We start from the raw sequence: 25,310 nt of genomic DNA on the forward strand, positions 1-25,310 counted from the left end.
CTCCCAGGGCTAGCTAATTCATAGATTGCAATCTAATTTCTGAGAATGCCTTTGATATACAAACAAACCAATCCAGAGCCCACACCCCCAACCATGTCCTTTATTAAACTCACACACCAAGGCAATATTCCCCTGCCCTAAATCAAACCAGGACCAAGTACTGGACACCCAGGGACCATGCCTATGGCCCAGAGCCCGCCAAAATTATTTAAATTATCCAGTCCTAAACTTATTCATCATATTTACCCTGATTCACCCATTCCTTCCCTTCAAAACCCAATAAAGGCTCTGGACAATGTTCTGTCCTCCTCTTCTGTCTCCTGATCAATCCTGGTCCTTCTCCGTGAGGCCCTGAGTGGTGTGCCATTCCTTCTGTTTCTAGGGATCTGTGAGTATAAACTTCTTTCTTCATGACTACCATTTCTTATCTGTGTGTCTTACCATGCCTGATTAAAACAAATCTCAGGTACATTTTTAGAAAATACGTGAATATAGACGTGTGCTTATTGGATATCAGGGAAGGAAGTCTATAATCATATAGAAAAATACAGAATCCAAAATGAAAGGACTGATCAATTTGATCAAATAAAGGTTTGGTGGTTTTTAAAGACATCTTTATAAAAGTCCAAACTGTAGAAAAAAATCATCATACAGGACAGAGTCATTACCATCTGTATGCAAGGAGAACTTACAAATAAATAAACAAAAGATAAGGGGCAAAGGATATAGAAAGGCAATTTACCCACCACTGACATATTGACATTTATTCAACATCTCCATGAGCAAAGAAGTGCAATCAGTAAGTTTGGGCTATCAAATTGGAAGAAATTAAAGAAAACAAATGTTTTGACACACTGAGATTGGAAGTCTAACTTCATTGGTGGACAAGGTGGTAACGGATCTAAAACTAAAGAATTCTAAGCAAGCACTTAAAATTAATTTATTATTTAGTGACATAGAGAGCTTCCCATGATACATGAAGTGAGAAGCAAAAGCTGTTCTAAAATATTATGATGCCAATTTCATGGGGACAAAAAATTTTAAATACATATTTACTCAAAGAGTAAATCTGGAGATACATAGGCCAAGATATTAATGATCCATGTTTATGGATGCTAGGATTACAGAGGACTTTAATTTAATTCTTTTTCTTACTTTTCCTCCTTACTTTTTTTTTTTTTTTAAAGATTTATTTATTTATTTATTCGACAGAGATAGAGACAGCCAGCGAGAGAGGGAACACAAGCATGGGGAGTGGGAGAGGAAGAAGCAGGCTCATTGCAGAAGAGCCTGATGTGGGGCTCGATCCCATAACGCCGGGATCACGCCCTGAGCCGAAGGCAGACGCTTAACCGCTGTGCCACCCAGGGGCCCCATCTCCTTACTTTTTTTTTTAAACATTCTTTTCTTTTTTCCTTTTACAGTTTTTTTTGCGTACCATTGATCATGCAGTGCTTTTGGAATTAAAATATATATAATTAAAATGTATATTACATACATATAAAATTTACACCCAAACATCAATGTTTTTTATTCCCTGGTGATGGCATTATGGATTTGTCTGTTGGAGAGTAGTGTCAGATTTTCTACAACGTGAACATGCTAGCAGCGAGTAATAACTTTTTTTTAAGGAAAGAGAAGAAAGGTGTAGTGGTGCTCCAAAGCTGAGAGCCAGAACATCATGGGTCCTCCCACAGACCAGGGTACACCTGCTGGGCACTCCGCCTTCCACCTGGCCTTGGGCGGGGGCTCCAGGTGTGTGCTTTTTTACGTCACCGTCTGGACTGTAAATAAGACAGAGCGCCGCAGAGGGTTCTGGGAAGTGTAGTCCTGGCCCCCCAGAGTCTCCCACTTCCGCTTCCGGCCACCGCAGCGCTGCCATAGTTTCTTCTGCGATGGTGAGTGGGTAATTGGACGTGGGGCTTCTTGGAGGTCTTCGTTCCGGCAGCAGGGACAGGGGCCGGGTCTTTAGGATCTGGGGGGAGGGGGCGTGTGGCGGAGGTCAGAGCCAGGGGATTTCGACAGCTCCGCCTGGCGAAGAAGAGGTTTGAGGAGGCGGATGCGCTGGGCATCCCGGGTTGGGATGGGGGGCGGGGCTCGGGCCGGCTGCGCTGGGCACCCCGAGGCTTGGGAAGCAGCAGTTCCTAGTCAGCAGCTGTGGCTTTGAGACGGGCTTCGTTCGATTTGGGAGACTCCAATCCAGGCAGTCTCAGATGGATGCTATCTGGAATTCTTTCACGGTAGCCGCACACCCACTTCTGTATGAATTTCGGACTTTCCTGTAGAAGTCATTTCCATAAGGAGCTGCAGAAGTTGATTTTCGTATTCTGCATGTGTTCCCTCGAGAATTACTAAGCGCCGTACAAGTTTTAAGCGATTATTTTGCTGATGTAGTGGTCTGTTTTTTGCAGCGTCCGAGGCTCACGGGTTGAATTCCACTCTGTCACACAGCATAGGAGAGTCACAGCTCTCAATTCAGATTTTTTTTAAAAATAGTAGATCTTTAATCCATATTGCATGAATTTTTGTGTATGATTTAAAGAGGGGTACGTAAGAGTTTTCCAATTGTTCCAACTCCAGACGTTGAAAAGACTCTTCTTATTAATCTACCATTGTTGTCAATACCACTATTTCTTGGGATGCCTGGGTGACTCAGTCAGTTAAGCCTTCAGCTCAGGTCATGATCTCAGGGTCCTGGAATCTAGCCCCTGCTCAGTGGGGAGCCTGCTTCTCCCTCTGCCTGCTGGTCCCCCTGCTTGTGATCTCTCGCTCTGATAAATAAATAAATAAGTAAATAAAATCTTAGTAAAAAATACCACTATTTCCTGATTTGTAGCTTTAGAATAAATCTTAAAGTCAGAAGGAATGAGTCCAGATTTTGTCCAAAGTTTTCCTTCTTTGAGTAGGATTGTTTTGGCTATTCTAGTTGTTTTCTTTTTCTTTTTCTTTTCTTTATTTCTTTTTTTTAATTTCAATATATATTTTAGTATCAGTGTGTCAAATTTTGCAAAAAGGTTGAGATTTTGTTGAGATTTTGATTGAAATTGCTTTGGAGAGAGCAGATAACAACTTTGAGGCTTTTAACTGCATGAACGTCGTGTGTCTTTAGGTATACATTTAGGTGTTTAAAATAGTTTTAAATACCCACTGCTTTATTAGTTTTAGGCGTATAATGATTCAACAGTCCTGTAGATTGTTCAGTGCTCATCAAGATAGGTGTCCTCCCATTCCACCCACCTCCTCCCTGGCAAACACCAGCTTGTTCTCTGTGTTTAAGAGTCTGGCTCTTTGTTTCTCTCTCTCTTTTTTTTTTTTTCTTTGTTCTTTTGTGTTTTTTCTTAAATTCCACATATAAAGGAAATAATATGGTATTTGTCTTTCTCTGACTGATTCATTTCACTTAGCATTACACCCTCTAGGTCCACCCATGTTGTTGTGAATGGCAAGATTTCACCCTTTTGTATGGCTGAGTAATATTCCGTTGTATAGACAAATACCACATCTTCTTTAGCCATCTATGGATGGACATTTGGGGTGCTTCCATAATCTGGCTGTTGTAAATAATGCTGCAGTAAACACAGGGGTGCATGTATCTGTTCAAATTAGTGTTTTTGTTTTCTTCAGGTAAAAACCCAGTCGTGGAATTACTGGATCATATGGTAGTTCTATTTTTATTTCTTCGAGGAACCTCCATACTGCTTTTTTTCCACAGTGGCTGCACCAGTCTGTATTACCAGGATTCCTTTTTCTCCACATCTTCACTGACACTTGTTACTTCTTATCTTTTTGATTCTAGCCATTCTGACAGGTGTAAGATGATATCTCATTGTGATTTTGATTTGCATTTTCCTGATGATGAGTGATGTTGAGCACCTTTTCAGGTGTCTGTTGGCCATCTGATTGTCTCGTGGAAGCTACAGTGAATGCAGGCTTGTAGACAAGGCCCACGGCAGGAATGGTTTGGGCCCTCTGTCTGAGCCCTGTAGGGAGGGAGGTTCCCTTCTGGTAGTAGGAGTAGATTACAGGAAGGCTAGATTCCTTTCAACTTGTGCTCAGAGATTGCTGCCTGTTGTGTCTTGGGAAGGGTGATAAAATCATGTTATCTCCTGGCTTATTTTTATTTCATGGCCTTGCTTTCTTGGGATTGTTCCTTTCTCAGAGAGAACTGCATGGAAGAGAAAGGAATAACCCCCGGTCTCTTGACATTAGAGCTGCAAGTGAGTAGAATTTCGATTTCTTGTTATTTTATGGCAATGCCAGCTCTCTTCCCAAATAAGGGCCCACTCTTCTGACCTTACTCTTCATACCGTGGTCTTGACAAATGTCCATTCAGGCCCCTCAACCATGGCTGCCTTCCCCCCAGAAATGGTTTTTTCCCTAAAGTTGGGGGAATTTCCTGGTGTCTTGATTTAGTGTATTCTCTCCCTGGCTCCTAGTATTTGTTCATTTAGTCAGTAAATCACTCAGGTTTACGCTATGTCAGGACTGTGCTAGGTACAGGGAAGAAATAATTACAGTAAGTGTAATGGTATGCATTAATTAAGTGCTTATTATATACCAGTTATGCTGAGGGCTTTCGTTGCTGTATCTCCAGTACCTGGGACAGTACCTGAAATACAGGATAGCCTGTCAATAAATATTGATATTTAATTTGCTCAGCAGCTTTTAAGTTAGATATTTTTAGTTCCGTGTTACAGATGAGAAGGCTGAGGTATTATAACCAGAAGTCAGGGCCTTTGTACTGGCCCCTCCCTCTGGACTCTTTCCATCCCAGGTCTTTGCATGGCCAGTTTATTTTCACGCAGGCCTTGGAGACCTTCCTCGACAACCTGATTCATTCATTCTGTCCTAGAGAACTTCTGTTCTGGTTCGTAAACAGTTGGTCTTATTTTCTTCATTGCCCTTTTTGTACTCAGAGATCACCTCTTTTGTAGATTTGTTTATGCACCAGAATGCAAGCCCTGTGAGGACAAGTTCCTTGTCCATCTTACTTGCTTCAGTGTCTCAAGGCGTCCGCGATACAGTGAGACACCGGATGTGTCTTTGTTAAACAAACGGGTGCCTGTATCCCTAGGTTAGTGCTAGGATGAATGAATAGCAGCAAGGATAGCGGTTGGCTGAGGATTTTCTATGCGCCACGTCCTAGGCTGTGGGCTTTACCCATATAAGTATCCGTGTGTCTGTGTGTGTGTGAGAAAGACTGAATTCTTCCAACTCTGCGAGTAAGAAGTCCTGTCTTCACTTCACAGCAGAAAGAAAAGACTCCTTCAGAGATTCGTCTCTCTTTTGGTGTTCACACAGCTACAAAGTGGCTGAGCAGAACGTACGCCCAGGCCTTTTGCCAACTCCAGTATTGAGAGTCAAGACCTGCAACTCCCCACCCAGCCTCCCGTCTTGCTATCTGGATCGAAGCACCATAATTTACCTGTGTTCCTTCCGCCTCATCTCCAGCCTCCTACTTGATTTCTCCTTTTCATCCGCACGTGTAATCATTCATCTAGTCCTGTTATTTCTACCTTGCCAACGTCTCTCACTCCCATCCGCCCTTTATCCCACTGCTGTGTCACCCGTGATATTGGTCATCTTCTTTCTCTCCCCAGGGTGCGCTCCGTATGGTAAAGGAGTGTATCTTTCTTTAAACCTAAGCAACTGACACACTGTAGACTATTGGTGAATGGGTGCTGTCTTCTCAGCTAGAGTGTCAGCTGCGTGAGCACAGTCCTTGCCTGCCTGCCTTGATCACCACTATGTCGCAGCAGGCCCAGTGCTGTCCTTAGTGTGTAATTGACTAAGGGAACACACGGCCAGACAAAACCATTCTGCTCCGCAGCTGGTATCAAAGAACCCAGGATCCCACGATCAGCAGGCTGAGTTCACTTCAGTCCCAGTTTCCCATTTATATATGTATTGGGTGCCTATGTTGTGCCTGCAGCAGACTAAAATCCCAGCCCTCATAGACTCTTATTCTCATGGGCACAGAAAGATAGTAAATGAGACACACAGATGGTCAGTTAGGTGATAAGTTTCACGGGAAAATGAAGCAGGAAAGATGCTTTGGGAGGGCTGGCAGAGAGACTCTCAATCGTAAGTAGGATAATCAGGGATGATTTCACTGGAAAGGTGGTGAGTCGGGACCCAAAGGAAGTGAGAGGCCTGTGACACTGGGGAAAGGGTACAGCTGTGAAGGCCCCAAATTAGGGGCATGGCTGGTGGATGTGAAGAACAGTAAGGAGGCCAGAGAGGCTGAGCAGAATGAGAAAGGGGAAGGATAAGTGGGAGATTGGGTATGGGGAGGTCAGATCGTGTAGGGTCTTTTGGATATCGAAAGGACTTTAGGGAAGGTTTTGAGTGAGGTGAAGTTCTTGGCCAGTGAAGTGACATGCCCTTACTTCTATTTTTAAAAGATCATTCTGGCTGGGGTGCCTGGGTGGCTCAAGTTGGTTAAGTGTATAACTCTCGATTTCAGCTCAGGTCATGATCTCAGGATCGTGAGAGTGGGCCGCGCATTGGGTTCCTCACTCAGTATGGAGTCTGCTTGAGATTCTCTCTCTCCCCCTGCCCCTCCCCCTGCATGCATGCACTCGTGCTGTCTCTCTCAAATAAAAAAATAAATCTTAAAGAAAAATCATCCTGGCTGCTGTGTAGGAAGTAGATGGTAGGGGGACAGGAATAGAAGCAGAGAGACCAGTTAGAAGTCAACTGCTGTAGTTTAGGCAAGAGATGATGGTGGTTTGGCCGGAGTAGTGGGAGAATTGATCAGATGCTGGCTATCATTTGAAGGTTTTTGCTGATGTTGGATGTGGTGTATGAAAAAGAAAAAAAGAATCAACGATCATTTCAAAACATGTGTCTCGCTTATTTGGAAAGACAAATCTGGTGTTTGGTTTTGGGTGTGTTAAGTTGGAGACATCTTTTAGACAGCCACTGGGACATCTCAAGTTGGTTTGGAGCCATCGGCGCGTGGACGCTATTTGACTTCCCGAAGCTGGGTGTGTTCACTGAGGCAGTGAATGACTAGAGACGGAGAAAAGCTTCGTGCACCAGAGCTTGAGGCAGTCCTGACTTTTGGAGGTTGGGGATATGAGGAGGAACCACGAGGAAATTCTGTGTAAACTAGAAACCCCCGGAAGCCCTGAAAGCCAGCTGTCAGAGGAAGCTCGAGTGTGTTAGCACCTGCTCCCGTAAAGCGTGGGCCCTGAGAAGCCGTATCAGCATCACCTGGGAACTTGTTAGAAACACAGACTCTTGTGCTCCACTGCGGAGCTACTGAATTAGGATCTTTGGGGGTGGGCTCCTGCAGTCTGTTTCACAATCTCTCATGGTGATTTTGGAGCAGGCTAAGGTTTCTGGAGCACAGTCCTGGAGGGTCCTGAGGATTTAAATGGCATTGGCTGGGAGGACACTGTTAGAGATCTTTGTCGTCCCCGTAGGAGGTTAGCAGGTGGCCCAGCCTTGCACACTTGCTTCAGAGGGCAGGCCCTCGTGCAGGGCAGAGCACAAACTGTGGGAGACAGGGAGGCGCTTGCCGGAGCGGGCTGTGCAGAGGTCTGGGACCAACAGTGAGGGGCAAAGTGGAGACGTGAGCTCCTGAAGCCATCCAGGGTAGGGGGGATCTTGGAGTGGGCCCCCCAGGGGCGAGTCTGTCTGAACCTGCCCTGTGGCTTGGGTCTCAGGAGAAAGCAGATCAGGCAAAGAGTGGAAAGGAAGGAACTCACGGTCCGTGTGTTTGCACTGCCTACTGACTGGTTCCGAGCTGGTTCTGAGAGTTCTGGTCGTCTCTGTGCTTCACATCCCATTGATGGAATTTGTTAAATGTGTCCAATGGGCCAGGGCCGTGCAAAATGGAGAACACAAATCAAGGAAGAAGGCCCTGTTCCCTTGATGATTTAGAGATCTCTCTCTCTCTCTTTTAAAGATTTGTTTGTTTCAGAGGGAGAGCGAGAGAGCAAGAGTACATGTGCTAGCAAGGGGTGGGGCAGAGGGAGACAGAATCCTGAAGCAGACTCCGCCTGCTGAATTCGGAGCCCGACGTGGGGCTCGATCCTGGGACTCCGAGCTTGTGACCTGAGCCAAAATCAAGAGTCAGCTGCTTAACCAGCTGAGCCCCCCAGGTGCCCTGATGATTTAGAGATCTTAACAGGGCATCTGTGTTAAAGGTGGCAAGCCAGCAACTTCAACAGCGTGATTCTGGGTCCCCGAGTGACTAATTTAATCTGGTGGCGGCAGGAGAAGATCTCACTTGGAAAAGGAGCTCTTGAACGCCAGTCCGTGGGCATAATGCCGGGGGTTCATGAACTTGAGTGGGAAAAAAAATATGCACGAGTTGAACTGAAAAATTGCATTTCCTTTAATTATGAATGCAGGTGACAAACCACAATAGTATCATCAGAATCCGTGAATCTGTTTTCCGTGTAAATCATAGATATTTTTATATTATAGTTGGTGCAGATGTTTCAAAATATTGCTTAACGCTCATTACTGTTTTGAAAATACAGTAGCTAATTAACTCTTGATATTTAATGTGTAAAAGGAAGCACATCTCTGGTGTTTTATTGTTTTTGAACATTGTATTCTAGTATAATTAGGCTTTAAAATGATCCTGTGTGTTTTATTTTATGCATTTTCAACGTTTTTCTGAGTAAGAGTCCGTAAATATCAACAGACTGCCAAATCAGGCCGTGGAACAGAAAAGATCACGAACTCTGATTTAGAAGACCATTGCTAACCTGTATCTTGATTTATAGAATCCTTGAGGACTGTTTTTTTTTTAGTTGATGATTATTATTATTATTATTATTATTATTATTATTATTATTATTTTAGTAGTCGATACACCAACGTGGGGCTCGAACTCACGACCTCAAGAACCAGAATAGTATGCTCTTCCGACTGAACCAGTCAGGCGCCCTGAGGACAGGAATTTTTAATTGTTTTTATTTCTGCAGTTCTCTCGGTATCGCATTGGTAAAGCGTTCACACTCCGGATTCTCCTTCACAGAACACAGGTCTCATGTCTGTGACGTCTGCACCCTTCCGTCGAGCCTTTTGTCTCACTGCGACACTTCTGCTGCTAGGCCCTCCCCGCAGAAACTTCTCAGACCGTCTGTGCCATATGCAGCCTTCTTGACTCTGTGGACTGTGAGTCTCTTCGGAGCAGGGTCTATGCAGACAGCAACTCGGTAAGCATCAGCTTGGTATCCAGAGGGTACGCACCATACTGGAGACCCAGAGCTTTGGGGCCCAGAAAAGGACTGGATCAAGTCGAGTTCCCCTCTTGAGCCCACAGGTTCCTGGAGCATGGGAAGCAACCAGGCTGTGGAGTGTGAAGGTGGAGGCAGGGCCTTCCTTCTGAGCCGGACAGCCATCCAACACTCCTTGTCAGAGCATGGAGAACCTCAAGAATGAAGAAGGCCCGGATCTCCTGCCTCTCTGGTTTAGGAAGATCAGAGGAGAAATAGAATCGCTGTCCCTCTGGGAAAACCTAAGAGAGGCAGCCATGGAGACTTGGACCTCAAGGCCTGGGGAGAGAGGTGAGAGTTCAGGAAGGGTGTCCGGTGGGGGAGGAGCGGAGCCGGGTGTGGAGTGAGGACAAGTGAGGTGGAGGAAAAGAATCCATTGTGCGAACAGCAGACATTTCTGGGGTCCCAGTAGATGGTCCGTGAGCCCAGGAGGGAGCCCCCTCTTCTCATGGCTTCCTTCTCCTCCTGCAGCTGTCCGCTCTCAAGCCTCAGCCCTTTCTCAGGATGGGAAGGACAAGACCGAGTTTCAGGTGGGTTGAGATCTCTTTTCTCTCCAGAAAGAACACTCCAGGCGTCAGAGTGTAAAAATATCCCCCTCCCTTGTTAAAAGGGAAAAAGAAATAACCGTGTATTGGGCGAGTAATGACATTGCTCATTGCATTTATCCACAAAGTAGCCATGTGAGGCAGGGGATAGGAGCCGGGTTTAGGAAGAAAGAAACGAGCGGGGAATTCTGGATTTGAACTTGGGTCGGTGTGGCTGTAATTTGCCATTCTGCTCTATGTGCTCCTGCCAGTCGATCGTCATTTCATCTAAGGGCCCGAGCCTAAATTATACAGAGAGGTGACTCTCCAGACAATGAATCCTTCTTCTCTGCCCGAGTTTTTCTCCCCCGTGCGATGTTTCTCTGATTCATTTACAGATCTTATATTCTCCCGATTATACACCCTGCCAAAAAGTACCCCAGGAACCAGGTTAAAAGAGAGCATATTAGGGCGGAAGACATTTCATTGATCACAAAATGATAAATTCTGTTATCTTTATTTTTGAAAGAGGGGTTCAAATGCCCAGGCATTCTTGTTCAGGAAGGAAGAAAAGAAGAAACACAAATGGCCAGTAATATTATGAAAAGACGATCAACCTCTGTTAGTCAAAGCAGTACAGGTTGAAACAAGGTAGATTCTTTTTTTTTTTTTTTTTAGCAGATGACCAAAGATTTGAAAGGTCAGTATTCGCTGTGAGCCCGACGGAGAAACGGGTCCATGCACACAATTGCAAAGGGCATTTTTAGTCTTTCTGGAAGTTCCACATGCGTCTGCTCCAGTATTCCCCACTCTACAAGTTCATTCGAAATCAGAGCAGGTGTCCACAGAATGGTCATTGCCGTGTTGTTCATAACTGCAAAGAAAGAAAAAAAAAATAACTCCATGGACTCCACGTCCATCCATTGGATTGACGTTGGATCGATGGATTATTATGGTTTCACTTGTTCTCTTGTCTCGATTTTGTGCTGCTGTCCAGTGAGGTAAAGTGAATGAAACTCTCAGGATGTAGAAAGATGCATTCTCTCTCTTTCTCTCTCTCTCTCTCTCATTCTGTCACACACACACACACACACACACACACACACACACACACGGTAGATACATGCATATGTGTTAATTTTTCCTTTAAGTCGAAAGAAAAAGAAAACAAAGCAGTTGTAAAATCTTAAGTACGTATTTTTGTTAGCACATGTGAGCTTATTTTATAAAGTTCTCTCTTCTTATGGAAAGACATGGGAAAATTTGGAAACTTTGAGTCATTTTTACAATATGCTTTAATTTCCAATATTATCAGTGAACTTGCGGGCTGAAGAAATGAACACTTCTTTACTTCCCACCGTCTCCCGATATAATACTGTTATTATTATCATTACCTTCTGATTTTTCATTACCGATTCGCACAGTAGACCTGTCTCAGTCCTGTGTCTAGAGGTCCTTGTCCACCACCTATCCTTTTCACCAGTTTCTTTATTCCTGGCTTCATTTTGATTTATCTGTTGGTTGGCTTAATGTCACTCCACCATTTGCTTTCCCCAGAGACGACTCGCGGGGGTTGTACCCACTGAGCATCCCTGTGCTGAAAAATGTCTGTTGCCTTGATGCCCAAATGGCAGATTGTCTAAACTGAAAATTCTTCATTCATACCTTGAGAACTGGCGTTCAGTCTTGGGCTGGCCTTTTCCTCCTGGCTTCTCCATTCGTCTTCTGGTGAACAGAGTTTATTCTGGCTTATTAGTTACTTTAGCATTTTTCCCCCCCAGAAAAGTCTGTTGTGGTATATTTGACAGCATCTTGGCTGAGTGTCATTTTCAAAGGTCACCCGTTTGCTGCCCTTGCTCTGCGATCTTCTGGCATTAATTCTTTTTCTGCCTGGATGTCTGCTGTTACTATTATTTTATTCATTTGGACCTACTGGAACTCCTGTTATTAAAGGTAAAACTTCTGGATCTATCTTCTGTATCCTTTAACTTTTGTTCTCTTCTTTGGAACTTTCCATCATATTCCAGGAGGCTGCTCTGTGCTTCTTTCACTGGCTTGTGCTTCGGTGACTTTCATTCTGCCGGTTGGCTCATCTCTTGAGGTTTTATTTTCCTGTAATCATAGCAGTGATTTTTTTTTTTTTACACTTCTGAAAATTCTGATTATATTTTTTTGGGGGGGCAAGATTTCCCCCAAGGCTTTATCGGTACTGAATGTGTTCTGCTAATCTGAGGGAGGAGGGTGTGTGGCTAAGCCCGCCCATGTATTTCACAGTTCGTCACAGTCGGTGCACGATGACCGTGTTCCATATGTTTGCGGTTGTATTTTCTCATCTGTGAATTGCTTATGAAACGCTTTCGCCCATTTGCATTAATGAATAAAAGGAGCTCTTTCAAGAGTAGGGTTGTTGGGGCGCCTGGGTGGCACAGCGGTTAAGCGTCTGCCTTCAGCTTAGGGCGTGGTCCCGGCATTGTGGGATCGAGCCCCACATCAGGCTCCTCTGCTATGAGCCTGCTTCTTCCTCCCACTCCCCCTGCTTGTGTTCCCTCTCTCGCTGGGCTGTCTCTATCTCTGTCAAATAAATAAAATCTTTAAAAAAAAAAAAAAAAAGAGTAGGGTTGTTAACTCACCCATTGGAAGTGTTAACAGTTACTTTCTCTCAGTCTTGCCTTTCCGAATGGCGAGTTGACTATGAAGAAGTGTAACATTTTCACCTAATTAAATGATTTGTCGGTTCCCCTTTGAATATCTGGTTCCATATCTAGCTGCCAAAGGCCTGACCTGTTCCGAGCTTAGTCAAAAAGGCACCTAAATGGGCTTTTATTTAGATTAAAAACGGTTTAATCTCTAATGTGGCTGTAACTTGTTTTTGTAAGTGGCGTGAGGTTGACATTTAATTTCATTTTCTTCAAGAGGGATAGCCGGTCATGACAGTGCTGTTTATTATATTTACTACTCATTTGCAAGTCAACCGAAATACTACCTTTCTCATTTATGTATTTTTGAATATATTTATACATGTATATATACATATGTATATATGTATATTTAGTAGGTATGTATGTTGTATGTATGGAGGAAGAGAAAGAACAGTCAGCTTCGCTTTCCTCTGCGGGGACTGTTTCTGCATTCTGTGCTCTGGTTCGCAGAGTTCCTTGTATGTCTCTGTATTGTTTTACTATTTATATTGAACATGTACTTTCAAAGTTCAGAAGCTATTATTCTTCCTGTCCCTATTCATTCAGCAAACATTTGTTGGACACCTCCTATGGGCCAAACATTATTCTAAGCCCTGGTGATATATTAGAAAGCAAAACAGATAAACGCCCGTGCTTTCATGGGGCTGGCATTCTAGAAGGGGAGACAGGTAGCAGATAGGTTAAAAACAAGTTCATTGCTCTCAAGTGTCTCGAGGGGCCTAGGCAGGGTGAATTGAGAGAAGGTTTTTGCAGTCATCCAAGCAAAGACAATGATGAGTCAGATTAGAGAGGTGAAACAGAGAGATTCTCCTTTGGAATAATAATTGGCAGATTTTTTTTTTAATGAATTAGATGTAAGAAATAAGGAAAAGGAAAGAATCAAGGACACCTTGAAGATCGATTGTACTTGTGTTTACCCACATCAGGGAGGTTAGAAGAAAATGGTTTGGAAGGAAAGACTCACTTCTGATTGGGCTGTTTCTGCTTCACGATACCTTTTAGACACCCAGGTGGTAGTTGGAGTCGGCAGGGCTCAGTGTAGACGGCAGGGCTGGATATAAAGATTTGGGAGTTATTGGCGGGTCCACATTGGTTTAATTGTCAGACTGACTGCCTCTGGCCCAAGCTATCTCTCCATCTTTACGCTGCCTCTAGCCTTGGGATTGATCTAGGATTCTGCTTGGAAATGTGCTCTCTCGGTGGCACTCCTTTTCCAAAATGGGGATGTGGGTTCCTCTGGTCTGGCCCCTCTGATCTCAGTGGGGCGGCAGGATAGCAGAATGGTTTCCACATGGAGAAGCCAGGCTGCCTGAGTTCAGTCCTGACTCACCGCTTACTAGGTGGGACCCCAGGTTTCTCACCGGTGAAGCAGAGATAACACTAGTCACTACCTTGTGAGTAGTTACTGATAATAGAGCAGATGAGAGAACATTCCTGATACCAGAAAGTTCTCACTTTCCATGAGTTCTGTGCGGATTAAATGAGATCAATCATATAAAAATACTTAGGCTTGGGGCACCTGGGTGGCACAGCGGTTAAGCGTCTACCTTTAGCTCAGGGCGTGATCCCGGCGTTATGGGATCGAGCCCCACATCAGGCTCCTACGATAGGAGCCTGCTTCTTCCTCTCCCACTCCCCCTGCTTGTGTTCCCTCTCTCGCTGGCTGTCTCTATCTCTGTCGAGTAAATAAAAAATCTTAAAAAAAAAAAAAAAAACTTAGGCTAGAGGGACACCTGGGTGTCTCAGTCGGTTAAGCATCCACCTTTGGCTCAGGTCGTGATCCCGGGGTCCTGGGATGTAGTCCTGCATTGGGCTCCCTGCTCAGAGGAGAGCCTGCTTCTCCCCCTCTGCCTGCGGCTCCCCCATTCGCATGCTCTCTCTCTCTCTGACAAATAAATAAATTAAATCAATCTTTTAAAAACAATACTTAGGCTAGAGCCTGCCTTACAGTAATTTCTCTGTAAATAGAAGGTATTAATATCACCTGCTTTATAGACTCATTTCTGGTCCCCTGGTGACTCACATCTTGGCCTTTATAGGACAGTTGTTAAGGGTTAGTGGCTCAGGAACTAGACTCTGTGTGCTCAGCTTGAACTAGACCTCTGTCTCGAACCAGCTATGTGACCATGGCCACGTTACTTCACCTCCTGGTTCGGGGTCCCTGAGACCACCCGCACATTCAGGAATGTGCCGGACCCAAGGGGCTCAGCGTGTAGTTGTATTCGTGGCTACGATTTGTTACAGCAGCAAACACCTGTTTGCACCTGGCTTCCTCCAGACGTCAACCCACAGGGCTTTTCCCTTTTTTGATTTGCTTTGTTTTTTTAACCACACTAAGTCTTAGCTGGTGTAGATGTTGCAAAATATTACTTAACGCTCATTCCTAATTTGAAATTACAGTAGGTGATTCATTCTTGATATTTATTGTGTACAAAGAAGCACATCCTTTGTGTTTTATTATTTTTGAACATTGTATTCCCATATACTTAACCTTTAAAATGATCCTTTGTGTTTTATCTTATGCATTTATGACATTATTCTGAGTAAGAGTCCGTAAGTATCACCAGACTGCGAAAGGAGGCCATGAACAGAAAAGATCACAAACTCTGATTAGAAGACCGTTGCTAACCTGTGTCTTGACTTACAGAATCCTTGAGGACTGGAATTTTTTTTTTTAAGTTTATTATTATTTTTTTGGCTATCTCTGCACCCACCGGGGCTTGAACTCATGACCCTGAGGTCAAGAGTAGCATGCTCTCCCGACTGAGCCAACCAAGTGCCCCAAGGACAGGGGTTTTTTAATCATTTTGATTTCTGCAGTGCTCACAGTATCGCATTAGTAAAGCGTTCATACTCCAGTTCTCCTTCACAGAAAACCTTGGGCCACGGTCCACAACTGAGGATGACACAGCATGCTTTGAAGGGGCCTCATCTGGGTGTGGACGGGGTTGCAAAAACAGCCATTGGTTGCTTCTGTTCAGCGTGGACTTGGAAGCCCATCAAAGGCGTGTGTGGAGGGGATAGGGGGCTAGGGCAGCAAAGAACAGGATTTGCCCCGCTGCTGATGGAGGGGCGAGGGGCTGGTTGGTGAAGAATAGTCATTCTGGCAGAGAAGGTGGTTTTGGGGTGTGTGCAGACACGCGCACGCTAACATTATATACTGCTGGAACAGTTGTTGTAGAGGAAAAGTTGGTGTTCTACAAGTTGGAGTCAAACTGTAAGATGAACGACCGTATGATTGAAGCAATATAGGTCTATGGAATTGCCCTCAGAAGTGCTTACTCACATCAAGCAGAGTAGTTAGGGTTCCTTGCTTTGCTCTTTGGGTAAACACGGAAGGTCCATTGGTTACAATCGATGTATTGGCATCAGACGTTAATAAAACTTGATTTGACCTGCCGGACGGAGCAGCTTCCTGCCTGCTTGCCTACTCTTCGTAGTGACTCCAGGTTTACCTTGCATCTGGTGGGTGTTTGTGTTAATGGTGTTTCATGTTTTAGGAGCCATTGACCTTCAGGGACGTGGCGGTGGTCTTCACGGAGGAGGAGCTGGGGCTGCTGGACCCCGCCCAGAGGAAGCTGTACCGAGATGTGATGCTGGAGAACTTCAGGAACCTGCTCTCTGTGGGTGAGGGAATGTCTGGGTAGTGGACACTTACCTTGATTGGCGTGTTCCTGTTCCCTGGGGAAAGGGTATTTTTGGTCTTTATATACAAGTTAAATCCCATTTTTTTATAGAACTGTTATAAAATAGTTTCATTTGGCCAATCTCGAATCTTTTCTCTGTCCTTCAAAGACTTGAAAGTCATGGAATTAGGGCTACATTTTCTGATTATTTTTTGTCCCTCAAAAATGCCCCTAAGCCTTGTATTTTCAGGACAACAACCTTTCAAACCTGGTAAGATACTGTACCCTTTGGAAAAATGGCAGAAAGACTTGGGTAACAGAGAGAGAAAATCCAAAAGGAGCACACCCAGGCAAGAACCGTGGAGCCTGGAGTCCTGAGTAGGCAGGGACAGGGTGAGCTTGTCACATAAGGCCCCTTCCAACCTTCGATCTTGCCTGTGAACACTGCGTACTATTGTAGGCAATTGTCCTGTGACCTCATTTCTGCTACTCAGTTCCCACCTTCTCATGATTCCGTCATGCTTTTCAGAGAATGACGTGCCCAGAGTGACGGAGGGGGTCCCTGGACTTGCCTCCCTCTGATAGAAACAGCCAGACAGTGTAAGATAAGCCAGTTAACTCCTATGTCCTCTTTATACCCATTGAACCCATTTAACTCCTGTATCCTAGGAGTCCTCAGTTATAAACAGATTTGTGTTATTTTGGCCTTGAAGGTAAAAATCACCAATGTGGGGCACCTGGGTGGCTCATTCGTTAAGCGTCTGCCTTCGGCTCAGGGCGTGATCCCGGCGTTCTGGGATCGAGCCCCACATCAGGCTCCTCCACTATGAGCCTGCTTCTTCCTCTCCCATTCCCCCTGCTTGTGTTCCCTCTCTCGCTGGCTGTCTCTCTTTCTGTCAAATAAATAATAAAATCTTAAAAAAAAAATCGCCAATAAAGAATATCAAAAAGCACGGACAGTTTTTTTTTTTAAACTTCCCTGGAACTACACGGTCAACGTGACAGTTTGACAACTTGCAGTCAGTGACAAGGATATGTTGAATATTTATATGCCTCCAGTGCTTTGTGTCGTGTGGATTCCTAACTGACATGCTCCCAGAAGACCGGGACACAGCTGGTGCACTTTGGAGGATTTGGTGCTTCGTTCCTCCCCCGGGTTCAGGTCACACGTGCCCAGAATTAGAGTCACTCTGGGAGACCCCGCTAAGTGCGGCTCTAAAACGGGACTTGTGTGTTTGACGGCCCGCCCGCCCCTTCCGCACAGTGTGGCAGGGTGACTGCACCAGGTTACTCACTCTCTCTGTGCCTTGGGTCCCTCATCCGTAAAGTGAAAATGTAAGGGTCCCCACCTCAGTGTTATTCTGAGGGTGAAAGGAGTTAACGGGTCAGCACGTAGGGAGTGCTGCAGCAATGTTGGATATTATTGTTATTATCAGCAACAACAGCAGTAAGTGGAGAAGTGAATTTTCTCTGCAGAAGCCCGTTCGGAATTTCTCGCTCGGCAAGTATATGATGAGACGTAGTTTGTTACCAGTAGGATCATATTCATGTTTAGCTTCAAAGTTTGTTAACAGGAACCTCTTCCTTTTTTTTATTTATTTTTTATTTTTTATTTTTTTAATTTTATTTTATTATATTATGTTAATCACCATACAGTACATCCCCAGATTCCGATGTAAAGTTTGGCTTCGTTAGTTGCGTATAACACCCAGTGCACCATGCAATACGTGCCCTCCTTACTACCCATCACCAGTCTATCCCATTCCCCCACCCCCTCCCCTCTGAAGTCTTCAGTTTGTTTCTCATAGTCCATAGTCTCTCATGTTTCATTCCCCCTTCTGATTACCCCCCTTTTCTTTATCCCTTTCTTCCCCTACCGATCCTCCTAGTTCTTATGTTCCATAGATGAGAGAAATCATATGATAATTGTCTTTCTCTGCTTGACTTATTTCACTTAGCATTATCTCCTCCAGTGCCGTCCATGTTGCAGCAAATGTTGAGAATTCGTTCTTTCTGATAGCTGAGTAATATTCCATTGTATATATGGACCACAGCTTCTTAATCCAGTCATCTGTTGAAGGGCATCTCGGCTCCTTCCATGATTTGGCTATTGTGGACAATGCAGCTATGAACATTGGGGTGCATATGGCCCTTCTCTTTACTACGTCTGTATCTTTGGGGTAAACACCCAGTAGTGCAATGGCTGGGTCATAGGGTAGTTCAATTTTTAACTTTTTAAGGGACCTCCACACTGTTTTCCAGAGTGGCTGTACCAACTTGCATTCCCACCAACAATGTAGGAGGGATCCCCTTTCTCCACATCCTCTCCAACAATTGTTGTTTCTTGCCTTGTCTATCTTTGCCATTCTAACTGGCGTAAGGTGGTATCTCAGTGTGGTTTTGATTTGAATTTCCCTGATGGCTAATGATTTTGAACATTTTTTCATGTGTCTGTTAGCCATTTGTATGTCTTCATTGGAAAAGTGTCTGTTCATATCTTCTGCCCATTTTATGATTTGTTTATTTGTTTCTCGTGTATTGAGTTTGAGAAGTTCTTTGTAGATCTTGGATACCAGTCCTTTATCTGTGGTGTCCTTTGCAAATATATTCTCCCATTCCGTGGGCTGTCTCTTAGTTTTTTTGACTGTTTCCTTGGCTGTGCAGAAGCTCTTTATCCTGATAAAGTCCCATAAGTTCATTTTATCTTTTATTTCTCTTGCCTTTGGAGATGTGTCGTGAAAAAGGTTGCTCTGGCCGATGTCATAGAAGTTGTTGCCTATGTTCTCCTCTAGAATTTTGATGGATTCCTGTCTCACATTGAGGTCTTTCATCCATTTGGAGTTTATTTTTGTGTATGGTGTGAGAGAGTGGTCAAGTTTCATTCTTTTGCATGTAGCTGTCCAATTTTCCCAGCACCATTTATTGAAGAGACTGTCTTTTTTCCACCGGATGTTTTTTCCTGCTTTATCAAAGATTAGTTGCCCAAAGAGCCGAGGGTCCATTTCTGGGTTCTCTATTCTGTTCCATTGGTCGATGTGTCTGTTTTTGTGCCAGTACCATGCTGTCTTTGTGATCACAGCTTTGTAGTACAGCTCGAAATCCGGCATTGTGATGCCCCCAGCTTTGTTTTTCCTTTTCAACAGTTCCTTGGAGATTCTGGGCCTTTTCTGGTTCCATACAAATTTAAGGACTATTTGTTCCAGTTCTTTGAAAAATGTCCTCGGTATTTTGATCGGGATAGCATTGAAAGTGTAGATTGCTCTGGGTAGTATGGACATTTTAACTATGTTAATTCTTCCAATCCATGAGCATGGAATATTTTTCCATCTTTTTATGTCTTCCTCAATATCTTTCAAAAGTGATCTATAGTTTCTAGGATATAGGTCCTTTACGTCTCTGGTTAAGTTAATTCCAAGGTAACGTATGGTTTTTGGTGCTATTGTAAATGGGATGGATTCCCTAATTTCTCTTTCTTCAGTCTCGTTATTCGTGTATAGAAATGCAACTGATTTCTGGGCATTTATTTTGTATCCTGCCACCTTACTGAATTGTTCTATAACTTCTAATAGTTTGGGAGTGGATTCCTCCTCTTCCTTTTTTTAGACATGAAAGAAGTGCCCTGGTGGTTATGATACACACAGGTGAATTTTGCTCTGGGCTTATTACTGGTCTGAGTCTGAAAGGCTGACTTGCCTTGAGATCCCTGAGCCGATCTTGTATGTGTTCTCATCTCTGAATGGTCTTTCACCCCACAGGAGACAAGAATGAAAAGGAAATGGAGTATATTCAAGAAAGAGAATTAAAGTGCCTTTCCTACAGAGAGCTGTCCTACTGGAAAATCTGGGAATTAACTGGTGAATTAACTGAGAATCAGGATCATAGAGTAAATCTTCAAGGGAAAAGTTTCCAGTTCTCACAAGATGCTTCTCTGTGCCAAGGGTGGGAAGGAGCACCTGCTCAGGGTTCACACATTGACAGTCTGGTGGGCAGTCTTCGGGGACCCATCGGCTCTGAAAATCAAAGGTTTCTACCCTGGAAAGCTGTAAGACCAGTATCCGTTCAAGATTCTTGGATGAAAGCCTTTGTGAATGAGCCGTGGAACATTCAAGAAAGGTGTGAAAAACTTGACAGGCAAGATACAGTATATAAACATGAAGGGGACAGTTATGGCTTCAGCTGGATATCACGGTGTCACGATGCCCACAGATTACCAGAGAGAGAGAGTCCCTGTAATTGCGATCAGTGTGGAAAGGATGGCGTTGAAAAGACCCTACTTCTTCGCCCTCACCCCCAAGAGTATGACCAGAAAAAAAAGGAATGTGGAAACGGCTTCAGGGAAGAGTCACCCCTTCCCACTCCTCCAAGAGGGCCCTCGAGAGAGAAACCCCATAAATACGAGTTCGGGCCGGGCTCAAGGTCCACTGCCCACTTTGAGAGACCGCAGAGGACCCCCGGGAGTGAGAAATCCTCTCCAAGTAAGGAGCACGGCCGGGGTCTGAGGCAGAACAGTCGCGGGCCCAGCCGGCCCCGGGCCCCGGCCGGGGAGATGCCCTACAGATGCGACGTGTGTGGGAAGGGCTTCCGCTACCAGTCCATTCTCCTCATTCACCAGGGCGTGCACACGGGCCGGAAGCCGTATGCGTGCGACGAGTGCGGCAAGGCGTTCGGCCGCAGCTCGAACCTGCTGGTCCACCAGAGGGTGCACACGGGCGAGAAGCCCTACAAGTGCGGCGAGTGCGGCAAGGGCTTCAGCTACAGCTCGGTGCTGCAGGTGCACCAGCGGCTGCACACGGGGGAGAAGCCCTACACGTGCGGCGAGTGTGGCAAGGGCTTCTACGCCAAGTCGGCGCTGCACAAGCACCAGCACGTGCACCCCGGGGAGAAGCCCTACAGCTGTGGCCAGTGCGGGAAGGGCTTCACGTGCAGCTCCCACCTGAGCAGCCACCAGAAGGCGCACGCCGGCCAGAAGCCCTTCCAGTGTGACAAATGCGACAAAGGCTTCAGCTACAACTCGTACCTTCAGGCGCACCAGCGCGTGCACACGGGCCAGCGCCTCTTCGAGTGCGACGTGTGCGGCAAGAGCTTCAGTTACAGCTCGGGGCTCCTCAGGCACCAGCGGCTGCACACGGGCGAGAAGCCGTACAAGTGCGAGTGCGGCAAGGGCTTCGGCCGCAGCTCGGACCTGCACGTCCACCAGAGGGTGCACACGGGCGAGAAGCCGTACAAGTGCGGCGAGTGCGGCAAGGGCTTCCGGCGCAATTCAGACCTTCACAGCCACCAGCGGGTGCACACGGGCGAGCGACCCTTCGTGTGCGACGCGTGCGGGAAGGGCTTCATTTACAGCTCCGACCTGCTCATCCATCAGAGGACGCACACGGGGGAGAAGCCCTACAAGTGCGCCGAGTGCGGCAAGGGCTTCAGCTACAGCTCGGGGCTCCTCATCCACCAGAGGGTCCACACCGGCGAGAAGCCGTACAAGTGCGAAGCGTGCGGCAAGGGCTTTCGGTGCACCTCGAGCCTCTACAAGCATCAGCGCATCCACACGGGCAAGAAGCCCTACACGTGTGAGGAGTGTGGCAAGGGCTTCAGTTACGGCTCCAATCTGCGCACCCACCAGCGGCTGCACACGGGGGAGAAGCCCTACACGTGTTACGAGTGCGGCAAGGGCTTCCGTTATGGCTCGGGGCTGCTCAGTCACAAGAGGGTGCACACCGGGGAGAAGCCGTATAGATGCGACGTGTGCGGGAAGGGCTACAGTCAGAGCTCACACCTGCAAGGCCATCAGAGGGTGCACACGGGCGAGAAGCCCTACAAGTGTGAGGAGTGCGGAAAGGGCTTCGGCCGCAGCTCTTGCCTGCACGTCCACCAGAGGGTGCACACGGGCGAGAAGCCCTACAAGTGCGGGGAGTGCGGGAAGGGCTTCAGCTACAGCTCGGGCCTGCGCAATCATCAGCGAGCGCACGCGGGCGAGACACCGGACAAGTAGGCGTTCGTGGCGATGGCGCCCCCAGCCTTACACTCCCCCGAGCGCCAGCGCACGAGGAGGCCTTTGGGAACGTGGGGTGGAGGGGGGGGGCTGCCCTCGGTGCAGAGGAAGGGAAGACCTGGAAGTTTGTGAAACTGGAAGAGCGCTTGAGTTGCACGCTTCTGTCTCCAAGACACTCGCACGGCGGACTGTCCTCAAAGAAGTAGGACGGGGCCTCAGTAAAGATCGTCACGCTCCTCAGAGTCGGCTCAGGAGGGAGCTTTTATAGATGATACGAGCGGGTCGTGGACATGGATTCCTTGTGGGGGGTGGGATGGGAATACCCACAGATAGGACAAATGTAGGAAAGAATGGTCACTTTACCAAAACCAGTATTGTGTGTACCTTTTAGACGATCGATTTTACAAGAATCGAAAGATGACATTTCCATTGGTTGAAGCCAGTCACTTTTAGAAGAGCAGGAAGAGTTAGAGGGAGGGTCCCCCTCTTGGCAGGTCTGGATAATGTGTCTCCATCATGTTTTTTATGTCACGTTCTGATGAATGTGTTTTATCTCCTAGAGGTAAACTCTCCTAGAGAGGTTGTACTGAACTGCGGGGCCATTTCATCAGGGTTGTTTTGTTTTGTTTTGCTTTGAAGTAGGCTCCACGTCCAGTGCAGAGCCCAGCATGGGGCTTGAACTCATGACCCCAAGATCAAGACCCAAGCCAAGATCAAGAGTCGGACGTGCCATGGACTGAGCCACCCAGGCGCCCCTCATTTTATCAGGTTATAAAAACAGAAGCAAATTGGCATTGCATTGAATTTATTGGTTAATTTGTTTTATTGCTATCATGAATATGATACTTCTGCCCTGTTTCATTTCATAGTCTTTTGAAACAGATAAGACAACTATTAGAGCATTTTAAAAAATCAGAAGTACCATTTTAACTTGTCGGAATAGCCATGGTAAAATAGAGTCACCAAAACCACCATCACTGGGAATCTATTGAAACATGCACCTGTGCATTTATTGGTGGGGGTGAAAAAAAGTAGTCTTTTTTGGAAAGAATTTGTCAGTGTATAAGTTCAATTTGTATAACCTTTGAAGTGGCCATAAGTGTGTAGTAATTGATACTTGGGAGATAGTTGCACACGTGGAAAAAGAAGTATGCGTATGGCTGAGTTTCTTAGCATTTCCTTACCATGGCAGAAAAAAAGGTTAATACTCTACGTGTCCTAAATTAAGGCACGTGTAAATGCGTGGAAACCACTAAAAATATACAGGTACACCTACATTGACATTGAAGGTTGCCCACAAACCATTCTGTGAGCCAGGAAAGTTGGAGAACCACTTTAGTATGGCCCCATTTTGTTAATACGTTTTTGCGTATCGTGTTTATAGAGAGAGAAAGACAAAAAAAATGTGTGAAAGGTTAGTATGATAACTGCTAATCTCTAGTAAGCGGGATGCGGGGTGTGTAATACATTCGTGTACTTTTATGTATTTTACTTTTTAACAAAGAGTATATATCAATTTTATAACAATAGTAAAGCTATTTTTAAAAGAAATTCGTCTGGTGGAGCAGTGCCTTATGGTCAAAGATCCATGTCACAACCTCCATCATTTTGTAGTTGTTGCTTTTTCTACTGTTTACTTAGCACCTAGTACCAAATATAAGGTATACAAATGAACTGAGAAATTGGTGACTTAGTTGCTTTCCTAATTAGGTGCTGCATAATTTTTTTAAAAAGATTTTATTTATTTATTTGACAGAGAGAGACAGCCAGCGAGAGAGGGAACACAAGCAGGGGGCGTGAGAGGAAGAAGCAGGCTCCTAGCGGAGGAGCCTGATGTGGGGCTCGATCCCAGAACACTGGGACCATGCCCTGAGCCGAAGGCAGACGCTTAACGACTGCGCCACCCAGGCGCCCCCCCCTTTTTTTCTGTAGTTTTATTTATTTTTTTAAAAAGCTCCAAAATTTTAATTTTTTTTATTTATTTATTTACATATTTATTTTTTAGTTTCAGGGATAGAATTTAATGATTCATCAGTGGCATATAACACCCAGTGCTCATGACATCACATGGCCTCCTTAATGTCCATCCCCCAGTTACCCCATCCCCCCACCCACCTCCCCTCCAGCAGCCCTCAGTTTGTTTCCTAGAGTGAAGAATCTCCTAGGATTTGCCTCCCTTTCTGTTTTTATGAAATCTGGCCATTTGCAACGACGTGAATGGGACTAGAGGGTATTACGCCAAGCAAAATAAGCCAGAGAAGGACAAATACCATATGATTTCACTCATATGGGGAATTTAAGAATAAAACAGATGAATGTAGGGGAAAGGAAGGAAAAATAAAATAAGATAAAAACAGGGAGGACCACACGTTCTTAAACTGGCCTGGGCAGGATCTCCCCAGTGTTCTGGAAGTAGCTGGCACATGGCGGCTGCAGCTAGTCATCTGAGTGCTTGACCAGGGCTTAAAGGATCTGCTTCCAAGATGGCTTTGGGCAGCATAGAGCTTTGAACAGGAAGCCTTGGTTGCTCAGTGGATGTCGGAAAAGGCTTGAGTTCCTCACCACGTTGGCTTCTCTACAGGACTACACGTACTAACATCATGGGAGAATGATTCGGTTGGAATGGTCGAGCCAAAAATCGACCTTCGTAGATGTGTGCTAACCATTCTGTCTGCTGGAGGCTGTCCTCGAGATCCCACTGGGTTGCCTAAAGTTTACCCAGGTGCCAATGGGCTGCTGCTATTTCAGTGGCTCAAGGGATACAAGAGTGTCCAGGGGAGTGCTGTAACTTCTATGGGATCTGTTGGTGTCGGGTGTAAAAGTGCAGTGCTTTCTCCACAAAATCAGGAACACGTGAAGTAAGATGTCACTCTCTGTTGTCAGTCTTTGAATGTTACATGGTAGGAAGGTTAATACAAGTTTCGGGGCGTCTGGAGAGTAGTAAAAGCACCATCCTCGGGGCAGAGTCAGAAACCGAATGGTAGTCTATAAAGAATGATGGTGAACAAGTTGACTCTAGCTGTAGTGGGGCGGTAGTAGAGAATATAAAGTTGATTGTGACAGTAAGGTCGTATTCTACCAACAGGGTGACATGTGATCATTTTAGAAGACAGAGTCAGAGACTTAAGATATGTTTCCTTTTTTAGTTTTTAAAAATATTTGTTTATTTGAGAGAGAGAAACAGAAAGACAGAGATAGCAAGAGCGAGCATGAGAGGGGAGGAGAGGGAGAAGCAG

The 25,310-nt window shown here is 45.5% G+C and overlaps 1 protein-coding gene across 4 annotated transcripts; it reads left to right on the forward strand.

The window, feature by feature from the left end:
* The first annotated feature begins 1,838 nt into the window (after positions 1 to 1,838).
* Positions 1,839 to 23,625, forward strand: ZNF229 (zinc finger protein 229). 4 transcript variants are annotated; one of them, XM_019804880.2, is made up of 6 exons: positions 1,839 to 1,898; positions 8,999 to 9,179; positions 9,280 to 9,530; positions 9,711 to 9,769; positions 15,963 to 16,089; positions 19,844 to 23,625. In XM_019804880.2, exons 3-6 carry the CDS (start codon positions 9,386 to 9,388, stop codon positions 22,072 to 22,074), a joined length of 2,562 nt encoding a protein of 853 aa, XP_019660439.1. In that variant the 5' UTR covers positions 1,839 to 1,898; positions 8,999 to 9,179; positions 9,280 to 9,385; the 3' UTR covers positions 22,075 to 23,625. The 4 variants fall into 4 exon arrangements, with proteins under 4 accessions (XP_019660439.1, XP_019660438.1, XP_034493662.1 ...); XM_019804879.2 differs by having other exon boundaries at positions 9,287 to 9,530; XM_034637771.1 differs by lacking the exon at positions 1,839 to 1,898 and adding an exon at positions 4,176 to 4,217 and having other exon boundaries at positions 9,287 to 9,530.
* Positions 23,626 to 25,310: the final 1,685 nt, after the last annotated feature.

The sequence above is a fragment of the Ailuropoda melanoleuca genome, chromosome 12 (genome assembly GCF_002007445.2).
Source record: "Ailuropoda melanoleuca isolate Jingjing chromosome 12, ASM200744v2, whole genome shotgun sequence".
Classification (NCBI taxonomy): domain Eukaryota; kingdom Metazoa; phylum Chordata; class Mammalia; order Carnivora; family Ursidae; genus Ailuropoda; species Ailuropoda melanoleuca.